The sequence below is a fragment of the Chinchilla lanigera genome, unplaced genomic scaffold (assembly GCF_000276665.1).
Source record: "Chinchilla lanigera isolate Chin_1 unplaced genomic scaffold, ChiLan1.0 scaffold00024, whole genome shotgun sequence".
NCBI lineage: Eukaryota > Metazoa > Chordata > Mammalia > Rodentia > Chinchillidae > Chinchilla > Chinchilla lanigera.
The window spans coordinates 26,763,325-26,776,089 of record NW_004955425.1 but is presented as its reverse complement, the minus strand read 5'-3'; the positions used below and the strand labels follow the sequence as shown (position 1 = coordinate 26,776,089).

General features: G+C 39.6%; 1 protein-coding gene across 1 annotated transcript in view; it reads left to right on the top strand.

The window, feature by feature from the left end:
- Arhgef28 (Rho guanine nucleotide exchange factor (GEF) 28) overlaps positions 1–12,765 on the top strand; it is a gene marked incomplete at its 5' end in the record, with an annotated part of 297,038 nt that overhangs the window by 211,811 nt on the left and 72,462 nt on the right. Inside the window, 4 exon segments of the mRNA XM_005386067.2 lie at positions 124–235; positions 3,240–3,282; positions 7,840–7,963; positions 8,333–8,465. Coding sequence (XP_005386124.1) covers positions 124–235; positions 3,240–3,282; positions 7,840–7,963; positions 8,333–8,465 — 412 coding nt within the window.

Genomic DNA, 12,765 nt, shown 5'->3' with positions numbered 1-12,765 from the left:
TAAGTCAAACTGGTGTTCAGGGTGATTTTTTCTCAAAGATACTGACTTAGTAGCATTCACGGTGAGCACGTACTTTCAAATATCATGAGGTCTTCTTAAAAACTTCTTTATGTTCTCTTTTAGGACACGTTGCTTTCTGGGATTCGCTCACGTTCTTACTCGTGCTCATCCCCTAAAATTTCTTTGAGAAAAACGCGGCCAGGACGAGATTTTGCAGTGTGCAATTCAGGGGAAGGTATGTCTTATTTGCCATTTGGCCTTGAAAGCATTCTATTCCAGAATAGATTTTTCAGTTAGGTTAAGTGCATAGAATACTTAAGAACAGCAGGCAAGTTTCCATTCCATTTCCACAACTGATTTTTCTAAGCTTATGGTTCGTTTCTTACTGGATATCCATCAAGTTATAGATTTAATTTTAATGAAATTGCACATATATGCACACCTCTCTGTTGCTTTACTTTTAAAATAAAATACTTTCCTCAAGTACAGTGTAAACTAAAATTTGGATTTTATTTAAGTGAATTATAAAAATGACTTTTGTCCTGTCTGTAAAGCGGCAAAGTAATTCAATTCCTCAGAGCCAAACCATTGCAAAATAGATTTTTTTCCTTCTTTGTTAACTAAGACAATGGAGAATTGAAATAAAAACATGGTTGCAACATGAATATGCATATGTCAGCATTTATTTGTTCTGTTTTGGTTGGCAGTGTAAGATATCAGAAATGTAACATTTATACAAGACAATTGTAGATGAGATATAGTATAATAGCTAAAAGGATGCAAATTATAAGTCTGTAGCCCAATGAGTTTTCAAAAGTGAATTCAGATCTATATGTAGAATAATTATGGACAATTTAGGGTCCCCCTTAGAGCTGTTCTCAGGCACTGCTCCCATTTTAAACTTTATTTTAAATTTTAACTTTCTGACTTTCTATGAACAATGTGATATGCCATAATTATATGTAAAGGCATATTTGGAATTATTCATGCCAGTGCAAAATACATTTGAACAAAATTGATGTCAGTACAGGAAATAGTGCCTTTCTTATCTGTTATCCTTAAGTGTCATAAAAGCCTCAGAAAGTCAGAGATGTGCTTATTTACAATATTTCGTAGAGGATTAATTCATTCTTGCCTTCTTCTTTTCCTTTTTTCTTCTTACATTTTTAGTATTACTTTGCATTCTTATGGTATAAGGAATAATACTGAAAATGTAATCTTTGTGCTTTGAACTGCTATCCTAAAATAATGACATACAGGACAGCTGTTCTTTAAATACTTGCGTGAATATGATAGACAAGAGAGATGAAATGAAACACAAGCGCTACTTTGTGTATGCCCCTCCCCCTTTCTGGGGTGTATTGTTAGAAGAGAAGACATGAAGACTGATCGTAAATGTCAGCTTTTATTTCCAGAATAGTCAGACTCTATAAGAGTGGCAGACCTGACCTACTGTGCCAAGGAGGTGCCCTGCATGGGCAGATTCTAAAAGGAAGTTCACAGAAAAAGAAAAGCAGACAGAACTACCTTGAAAGGGCAGGGCAAGACAGCAGACTGAATTTGCTCGGCTTTTTGTTTTGTTTTTTTAATTACATGGGTCTTTCGAAGGGCAGGTCTCCCCAGCCTTCATTTAAGTTCCTTATAAAGGCATCTGGAATTCCTAGCATGGCACTCTCCCTCTTTGAAAAGGGCCTATGTCTTTCACATAGTGTGTGACGCGGCGGCCTCATCTTTCCGTGGTTTCTGTGACTTGTAAGCTGTGATTCTGAAGTTTGAAATTATACACTAGATGACTGAAAGGAACCTGATTGTTAAGGGAAAAATACCTTGAACTTGTTACATTTTAGTGAGCAAGGAAAGGTATCTTTGCCTTATATACAAGCCTTTAATCTTTGTATTTGAATGAGAAAGAATAAAAGGTTGGTACCTTTTCCCCTCTGCAAATAAAACCTTGTCTTTAGGCAGTATATTTAAAGACAAGGCTGTTCAATTTGAAGACAAGGCTATTCAAAAGAAGTCTGACACTAACCACAGGGCAAGAAATATAACCAGGTGACTTAGGTTGAAGTCATACAGTGCACACACAAAGGTTCTAATGGATAGACCTGTAGGGTGCAGACTTTGGCAGTGGTACCGTTTAGGTCCATCAGAACCACACGGCTGTGAAGAATAAATTACCTCCACATGAAGGAGTGGCTCTACCTGTGTTTAGGTAATCCAAGCACGGGTATGAAAGCTGGCTTTGATCACAGATATGCTCCAATGTGTTCTTGTTTGGTTTGTTTAGATTAGTCAAAAGTAAATTGACACTTGTGTTACTGTAAATCTTTTTTTTTTTTGATAAATTTAGAATAGTTCTAAAATGTATCTGTATTTGAAGAGAGTTCAAGTCTTCTTTCCTCCCAGAGGAAAGCTCCCACAGATGAGGTATATTGCTGATATACAAAGATAGGATGCTTTTTCCTATAGCTTTTTATCCTTATTTTGCATATTCTCTCTTCCATGTCACTTTCAAATTGTTACTATTGCTCTTGAAGATTTGATGGTAAGGGTGCGTCCTGCTTTGTAGGGGGGTGTGCTCCACAGTGGCCATGCCTTCCTTCAGCCTCTCTCTCTAATTCAGTGTCTCTGTTTCATTCTTGTAAAACGTACTGTCCTCCAGCTCCAGAAATGAGCGGGCACCATGCTTGCCTGGGCCTGCCTTCCCCCTCCACAAGCCCGATGGGAAGGGTGGTTCTCCTTTCCCACAAGTCACAAACCAAAGCCCACCTCTGAACGGGCTGTTGCTGGGATTCTTCTAAAGACATTTCAGCTGTGCTAAGATTGACTTTACGCTGGCCATCAAGACATTTCCTTTGAGCTTTGCTAAAGTGGTAGCTAAGTCCTTTCTTGATTCTCTATGTTGGGGAATTAGTATTATGAATAGGGGGGCACTCTGCTGTGTAGAATCTGGATATATAGGACTAATGTTCAGCACTTCTGAAAATCTGTTTCCTTTTGCTGAGGCTAACCTTGTTTGTGAAGTTATAAATTTGGTCCTCTCCTCACCCTCTCCAGACTAAGGAAAGCAGTAAAGATATCCGAGCAAGGCCATACTTATGTTACGTAACTTGTTTTCCCATTATTTTGTAACTGGTAGGATAGATAGTGATAAAATATGGTGAGTGTGCATTTCAGACTGACACCTGACTGCAAGTTTGTCTGCCTGAGTTCTCATTTTATTGTTCTGTGTCTTGCAGGGCAAAGAGCTTATAGCCTATCGGAGCCACCCGGAGAGAAAAGGTATGTTAACTGTTCCTGTTTTCTGAAGGGACCTCTCGATCCATCTTTGGAAGTATTTACACATTGCTGTTGATTTTGTTCAGTAGTCAGGAGCGGTTTCTGGGTAATGAACCTGCCCAATACTTTTGATTCCTCTGTATCTGTATCACAGTAGAAGGGCCCACTGTCTCCTTTCAGTCCTCAGATGTACAGGCCTCAGAACTGGGGACAGGATGTTCTGGTCCTGGTTCTTTTCGAAGGCAAACACCTTCTTGAGAGGGTGCTTCAGAGAAGCAGTGGGCAGCCCTGAGGTCTGCTCTGTCAGGACCAGAAGACTTGCTCTAGTAACAGGCCGCTGGGGGATCTTTATTCAAAGGACCCAAACTTCCCTGCTATCTCCCTTTTGGATTTTTTAAAGCAGTGTTATGTGCAATACCAAAAAATAAATGATGCAAATATTACCTTTAGCATTACTAGCTTTCTGACTGATATATGGATTTTTAAAGCTTTAAGCCTGAGCTTTTTCCTAGAAAGTAAAAAAAAAAAAAAAAAAACAAAAAACTAGCTGGAGCCGAGCTTGGAAAGCAGACTGGGATTCAAGCGTGGTTGCTGAGTTCTGTTGGTCTTGAATGACTAACTGCTCATGAGTCACACTGTGAAATAGCCCTGCGATTGTGTGTTACATGCAGAACAAATGCCAGAAATAGTGCAAATGTTTGGCTTTAAGAGGCCATCTGAGAAGCACTAAAATGGTTTTAGTTTTGGTCTATTAATGCTAATGCTCTGCAGCTTTTTAATATGTAGGTCATGGACTATTTTGTTTTAAATCTTAGAATAAAAGTAGCAATAAGGAAAAGCCTCCTTTGTGTCACTTCTGTGCTTTGTATGCTAGAATAAAACCTTCCCAATAACAAAAACAGAAGACTAAAACTGTCCTTGAGGGATAGGATGATAACAAAGATGGCATCATGACAGTGACAATGGTGACAGTAACCAGCAGTTCCTGGGTGTTTATTTATGCCTTGTGCTGTTTTAAGCAGCTTATATTTATTCCTTTATTTAAGCAGTTTATTTCCCAATTCTTATTGTTTTGCTTAGTGGTCTTCTGTTATCTTTTTAAGAATGGAAGAAAATAAAAACATTTATTTTCCATTACAAGGCAGACTTAAGACTGGGAAATCCAAAGTCACATCTGGTTAGATAGTAACTTATAAGACAGTTTACCTTGGGTGGGAGAGACCCTTTCTGAGTTCTCTTTCATTTCTGTTTTTTGTTTTGTTTGTTTGTTTGTTTCCATCTTCTTTCATTCCTCGTGGTCTATATCCTGAAAGCCTGTTTCCTTCAGCCGTATCCCTTGGTGTGTGTAGTAGGGCAGATCTTTCTTTTCATCTATGCTGGTCCTGACACCTTGTTGGAGATCCCAGTAAGATCCCCAGCCATGCCTATGCTTTGTTTTCATCATGCTGAGAAACTTCATACTGTGCAATTCTTTTATTTATATTAATCACAATATTTGGAAAAGAATATGTTCATATAAAAGGGCCTCATGCCAGGCCTTGCAGGATCTTGGAAGTGGACACTCCATCTACCCCAGTTCCTAAAAATAAGATAGCATGACTCAGCATCTATTTTACATTCATTGCCTACTTTTTAAAAAATCCAGATATTTGAGGGTTACAAGAAGTGCCACTGTATCAATTTTCAGTTCGTAGAGTGGGAACTTATTTCGACATTTCAGATGCCCAGATCCTTAAAAAAATGGAAGGTTGTTTTGGTTACTTTTCTCTTGTTGCTGGGACAAAATACCTGACACCCAAAATTAAGGAAGGAAAGGTTTATTTTGCTTACAGTTTGTGGAGGTTTCAGTCCCTACTTGGCAGATTACAAGGCAGACTGGTGCATGGCAGAGAGCTACAGCTCATGGCAGCAGAACACAGCAAAGCCAGAAAACACACACAAGGGAGGAAAGGGCCAGAAGCACCCTTTTCCTCTCCCTTACATATGCAAACTATCCACCCCAGGGTGGGTGCAGCTCTCACACCCATAATCAAACTCTAAAAGCCTGCCCCATGGCCACATGAGGCTTTGAGGGAACACCCAGACACAAACCATAACAAAGGTGTAATGAATTAAGGGTATGATATTGAGGATCTACCTTCTTAATATGTTTGAAATATGTTTGCCTATTAAAAAGACAGTACCTTGAGAGTGCCTGAAGAATGAAGCTTGTGAAACTTTATTTTGAGTGATTCTTTTGATCATCAAACTGATAAGGAAGCCAGACATCCTTGTTTTGGCATGTTGAACTTTTTTTTCCCTTCAAATTCTTTTTATTTATTTATTTTATTTAATTTTTGGTACTGGGAACCGAACTCAGGATTTTACCTTTGCCAGGCAGGCACTTGTGCCACTGAGCTATATCCCCAGCCCCTCAAATTCTTATATATTTAAATTCTGTTGTGAAATTAGTTGAGAGTTTTCTCTTCTCAGTCTTTGTCTAAAGTACCTGATTGTTATACAGGTGAATGCCCCATAGTTAAAATAGGGTTGAAATATGTAAATCACCCAACCTCTTAAATTTGCCTAGAGATTACACAGTCATATCCATTCTCAATTTGACAGTGGATTATGTGTGTGCCATTCATGTTCCTACCAGGTTGACTGGTGGTCCTAAGTTTTTAATACTCAGTATTTTGACTTTGTGTGTTTGCTTTGTCATTGTCTTATCAATTGTTGATCCTAAAAAATTAAGTAGCATGATTTTATATCATTTTGTAGCACTATACAGGACCTATGGTACATTGTGGTATATTTATAGATCTTTAATCAAAAATAAAATTTTTATTGATTAAATTTTCTATAACATGGAGAATAGGAAGTAGGGCTGGGTTACCAAGAATTTATTTCCTATTATTTGAGAGAGTTTAGTTCTTTTCCTCTAGAGAGAGGAGAGGGGACTTCTTGACCTCAAAACACATAGCGAACTGATCATTCTTTAGTTCTTGGATTTAGGTCTTTTCATCACACCACTCTTTTCTTAGACACTGGAGTCTTAGACTCTTAGACCCATTGAATGGGTCACAAAATGCGATCCAAGAGAGGGTCCTTTCTAAGCTCTCAAATGTGCCCCTCCCTGAATACCAACAACCTGTTGAATATTAGGACATGCATTTTGCAAATTAGAATGCCAAAACACCGGAGGTTGTGGAAAACTTCTGATTATATTAATCAAACAGTTTTCTAAGACCAAAATGACTAGAGGTGGCTGCGAAAGTAGAAAGGATGTAAGAAGATCTTAGATCCTTTGTTGTGCTCAGTAAGTGCCGGTCCTGTTCACCTCCCTTCCCTCCCGGGTTCCTCAGATGTTCTCTCAGTGACAAACTCCATGTCATTTCCTGTGCAGGATTTGAGGAGTAGGACACACAGAGCTACGTGGCCATGATTACTTTTTCCAAATGCAGTCACAGAATTGAAGACTGAAGTAACTGAGACAAAGTTTAAACAAGTTGGTTTTGTCTTGTACAGGGAGGTGTATATTACAGTGCGGGGTGGGTCTTAGAATTAATGTAGTCTGAGCCTGTTATTATTCAGATGTGAAAAACTGAAGTCCTAAAGTGTTGTTACTGAAAGCAACATTTTCAAGAAATGTAATCTTATATATTCAGTGTATCTGGATAATATGATTGTTTTTAAATATTTCCCGGAAACAAATATATAAGCCACTAGAAAAAAAAGAAAGATTTAAAGGGTAAGGGGGGACTTTAGTCAGGATATGTTCATCATAAGCTGTGTTATCTGATTTGACATGATTGTTAATTTGATTTCTAATATATTCTCTCTTTTTTCTCAATAATAATATTAGAAACAAGATTATTAGAGCATGTTGTAGGAGGAAATTAACTTTTCATAGCCTGGGGTCTTTTTCCCACTGAATAGTTATATGAATTAGAAGAAAATAAATAATGTTTAGTATGTTCCTTGGTTGGATACCGTCTCCTCTGGCCTGCTTTTTATTTTGGAAAATTTCAGTAGCTTTCTTTCTCTCCCCTTCAGCCTAGACAGTATCAGATTGTTTCTTGAGTGATCTCACCAAAGGAAATGTGTCTGCTGAGTGTTATCCCTGTGTTCCCCAAACCAATAAAGTCCAGTTTCAAATGATCGATGGTTTGACTGCTCTATGTCCTGGAAAATTTCTATTCTATTAGCAGAATAAACAGAGAGATGAGTGCTTCCAGAGTAAAATTATGTGTGTTTTTCACTTCATTAATATTTTGGTATGAAAAATTTCAGGAATACGGAAAAAGTTGAAAGAATTATGTGTGGAATATTCATTTCTACCACCTCGATTCTACAGTAGTTAAGATTATGAAATAATTGCTTGATCACAGGTATATTCATCTGCCTATTCATCCATAATGTATAAGATACATTTTTATAGTTTCTATCTTTCTGTTTAGAGCAGTCATTAAAACCTGAACAAAACACACACTGACAAATATATACACACACATAATTATATATGTATACACTATTGTTTCTTCCTTCCAGTAAGCTGTGATAACAGATTCTTTTTTATAGAATTGAGGAAGAGGAATGGGATAAATTCATCATTCCTGCCAAATCAGAGTCTGAAAAGTATAAAGTGAGCCGAACTTTCAGCTTCCTCATGAACAGGATGACTAGCCCTCGGAATAAATCCAAGGTAATTAAGATGCTGAATCTATTTTCTGTTAAGCATAGATAGTTTCATTTGATAGAAATCTGTATGATTTCCACTTTCCTTTAAAATCACTTACCTTAAATTGTATCTATACCTTATATTGTATCTTAGATACAATACACCTTTTTTTGTGGAATATTGCCCAACTCATTGGAAATAGTAAGAGAGCCACCACTTGGGGACTAGCACATTGCCTTGCAGTTTCCTTGCTCCTTGGGGTGCAGTCCTGACATTTCCACAGAGAATTTGTTGGACCTTGAATTTGTTGGCTTCTGTCAGAAGGTTGGCTCACGCATTTCCTCTTTTCTATTTCCCCCTACTTCTCTGCTGCTGCTGCTGCTGTGTCTGAAGATGAAAAACAAGGATGCCAAAGACAAAGAGAAACTCAATCGACATCAGTTTGTTCCAGGAACACTCTCTGGGGCTCTGCAGTGTGTGGCGTGTGATAAGACACTCCTGGGGAAAGAGTCACTCCAGTGTTCTAGTAAGTGCTGGGGCCTCGTGATGGCTTTGTGTTTTGTTTCCCCAACCAGCTGGATCCCTGAGGCTGGGCTGTTGCTCGCCACATTTACACAGACCGGCTGTGTAGTGCCGCACGCATTGGAGCAATTTACCATACAGTGGCTAGTAGTGGACAGGGTTGGGACTTTGTGTCCTCAATTGATAGTGTCCCTGAGTCCCAGGCCTCTCTACTTCCCTGCTGTTACACCCACTTAGAGTCTGCACAGCATCCCCACTCTTACAGGTCTCAAACTGAACCCCTAACCACCCCCCCTTGGCACCTATAAGCCAGTCCTTTTGGATAATGAGGGTTCTGTCATTGCAACCAAACGGTCATGCCAGACACTTTGGAACATTTGTTTATACCTCCTTTCCCTCACATTCCACATCCAGCCCTTTTGCAATCCCCTTGGCTCTATTGTCCAAATGTATGCAGAACCCATCTGCTTATCACCTGCCAATTACATCTGGCTGGTCTAAAGCTACCATTTCCACATCATTCCAATCAGTGTCCTTGTTCTTTGACCCACTGAAGTTTCAAAGCATTGCGTGAGCTTGTTCAGTCATAGATCCCCAGATTCCAAGACTTTCAGTGTCTTCCTGTGTCTTCCTAGAGGAGACCAAGCCTTACTGTAGCTGCAAGGCCCCTGAGGACTGCTCTGTCATCCTCTTCCCCCTCACTGCCTCTGTTCTGGCCGTGCTGGTATCTGAGCTGTTCTTCAAACATACCAGCTATGCTCTGTCCAAGGGCCTTCCCTGGCCATCCTCTCTGCCTCTTTCTACAGCCAGCCACGTGGATTGCTGAGTGAGGCTTTCCTGGTCACCTTTCCTGGCTCATCCTTTGCTTCTTCCCTTTATTTCCTCCCCATCATATTTACCACCATCTAACTTACTACACATTTTACATATGGATTTTATTGACTATCTCCATCGTAAGTTCTATGGGCCTGGATTTGTATTTGTTGGACTTGTTCTCTGCCGTACTCACAGTAGCTAGAGCAATACCTTAGAGCAGGTACTTAGTAAATATTTGTTGAATCAAAGAATAATGCCGAGACAAAAAATTCATGCCCAGGCAAATGAAATGCATTTCATGGCATTGGTTGGTAGCTATAGTTGGGGGAATATTCGGGAGGTAGGACAGGCTCAAAAGGGGAAGGAAGAACAGAAGGCATATGCACAGTACCTCAAAGAGTTAAAGGGTTTAAGCGCACATATAGTTGTATATCTGATGAAAACACTGTCTGCCTGTGGTGTTAGAGGTTGGTTGTTCTTCTGGCATTAAAGGTGGATTGACTGACATTAGTGATGCCAATTTCATTGCATGCTTGAACTTGGCTTCCCTTGAAGATTTGATTTCTTTCTTTCATGGGATCTGAAATAGCATCATGTCATTCAGATGTGATTTAATTTTCGTGTGTGTGTGTGTGTGTGTGTGTGTGCATGCTAAGGATCAATCCCAGGGCCTCATGCGTGCTATGCAAGCACTCTACCCCTGAGCCACTGGTTCTTAATTTGCTAAATTTTTAGGGATTTGCTGTAAGTATTGTTTATGGGTTGTTCCTGGCAGCCCACATTTTGGCACTCAGGTTATCTGCATGGTGGTGGTGGGGGGTTTCATAGCTTCTGATAGGACTAGATCCCTTCAATTTTACCCCTACCCTTTCTCACCCATATTTTCCAGCTCTTAATTCTCCATTCACTGCTTGCTATCCTGCCCTGATTCCTCTTTATTAGCCATTGGTGTTTTGGCCTCTGTCCTATGCACCTGAAGTCCTGCTTGGGCAAAGCTTGGGCTCACTTTCTCATTGAGCTGGAGAGCCTTTCCTCCTGCTCAGGCTGGCCTTGCTTCACCCTTCCCCTCCTCTCCATGGCACATGGCTCTTCTGTTTTTTGTTTTGTTTTGTTTTTGTTTTTCTCTGGTACCAGGAACCGAACTCACGACCTTGCACTTGCCAGGCAGGCGCTTTTGCCGCTGAGCTAAATCCCCAGCCCCCACATGGCTCTTCTGTGTTACCGCCTGTATGGTCTCTTTTTTTCCTAATTCTGAGTGCCTTCCAAGCTCAGTTCTGGGGCTTTTATTAATTCTTCCCATATTGTTTCTAAGTACCTAGGTCTACGTAGGATATTTTAAAACATGGACACCCTTCCCTGTGTAGACTCTCCTCTAGGGCTAATGCCTGTATTCCTTTTACTTCCACATTGCTGGTTGCTTAGAGGCTGAGAACTGTGTCATTTAGGGCCACTTTTGAGAGTGATGGGACAGCACTGAACCGAGACTGCCACAGGCAAACTGGCTCCTCGGTGACCCTGTGTGCAGGCATCTTCTTCCAGACTTCATCGTCTTCACAACCCAGCATGTGTCAGCCAGCCTCAGAATCCATGCACAGAATGTCACCCTCCCACCGCGCACCCAGGACAGTGGCATGCAGGCCAAGCCTTGATCCCTGTGATCTGCTTCCCTCTGTCCTTACCTTCAGTGTCCTTTGTTCACTCTGTCCTCTCCCTGTTGCCGCCTCTTGGCCTACTGAGCATGGATTGTGCTAGTTTCTTCCCTCCATGTCTTGAAAGTACAATTTATGATGGGACTTGTACCCCACTGACCTGTGAAATGCCACTTTCTTCAACCCACATGACTCAGGGACTCCTCTGCTGGGGTGAGGCACACCCAAGCTGTTTATTGGGGTCTGGTCCCTCATCCAGGACCTGCTAACTGGTTCCACTCTTGCCTCCTCAGCAGCAGCAGACAGCCTGAGTCCTGCCAGTCCTGTTGTCCTTGTCTGTCACTGCCTGTTCTTTCTGTCCCTGCTGTTTAGCTTGCGATAATCTCCTTTGTCTGTTTTCTCTGTTCCTGCCAAGGATGGAGATCTTCTGCCTCCTCTTGGGAGGTCTTCCCTGAGCACCGTGGTCAAATTCTTGCCTGTTCCCTTCATGATGCGTTTATTGTATTCTGTTTAATCGGGTTATGTATAACCTCTCTGAGTTTTAACTACTGGAACAGACTAAGTCCTTTAAGGATGGTCATCACGTGCTGACTCTGTGTAGCCCTTCTAGCAGCCACTGCAAAGCTGGCTCTTAGGCGCCCCTGCCTAGTACGCGACTGACAAAGCTAGGGCCAGGGATCCCTGGACAGGAACCTTTCGTAGTCAATAAAATATTGGTTAATATTAAGTTAAGTGGATTATAATGAAGGTTGTAGTGGAAGTTGGAAATTCTTGAAAGTACATAAGGTATATTTAGCTGATAAAACAGTCGTTACTTTAAAAACTGGATTATGGTCCATAGATAATACAAGGCTTAAGGAAAAACTTTATCTTAAATTTTACCACATAGAGAAAATTGCTATTAATATTTTGACAAAGTCCTTTCTAACCATAAAAATATTCTATCCACTTAAAATGCTAATGTTTCATTTGATGGTGATTTCAAATGTGTTTAATTATTTCTTATTGTACATTTAAATTTCCTCCTAAAGTTTCACAAGATAAATGAGCATTCCACATCTTTGATTTTCCTTTTAGATTAAATTCCAGAATCAGTATTTGTGGGTCAAAGTGTACATTTGATGTTTTTCTTTAATGCACAATTTTTTATAATTAGTTTTAAGACTTACAGGTGTTTTTTTTTTTGAGGTACATACTGGTGATTTAAACTTTGCTTTTTGAGATTAAGTTTTTACATTGAGTAAATGGGATGTAACATGGGAAGTCTCTGTTGTTTTAGTTTGATAATGATATTCCATTAGCGTATTATTATTTTTAATTGTGAATGTTAAAATTTCTAATCTTAATAACATGGAATATGAAACAACACACGATATAAATATTCAAACTCTTGCCATCATTTTTCCTCTGGTAAACTTGTGTTGCTACTTTTTTAAAGAATAAAATTCTCCTTATTTTTAAGTAGGTTTCACTAGTTCTTTGGAAATTATGTTAGCTTGTACAAAAACTCTACTGTCATTGCATATTTAACTTTAACCAACATAAAATTGCTCTCTTAATGTCATTAAGTGTTCCTTGCATTGAATTTTACTCTACCTTTTCTTTTCTTCTTGTTTTTTCCCTTAACTATTTCTGTGGTTTCGATTTGGGGTGTGTATCTTTCATTTATCCTGAGGTACTCTGTATTATAACTGAAAGAACTTGTTTTATAACAAAGGATTTTTCTTATTTATGTTTAATTTTACTGCTTCCAACTATCTTTTATAGTTTCTCGCCGTTTTCCTTGATGTCTGGCTGAACTATTTGAACCATGTGTTGTTTCCTTTTATCTTCTCATGG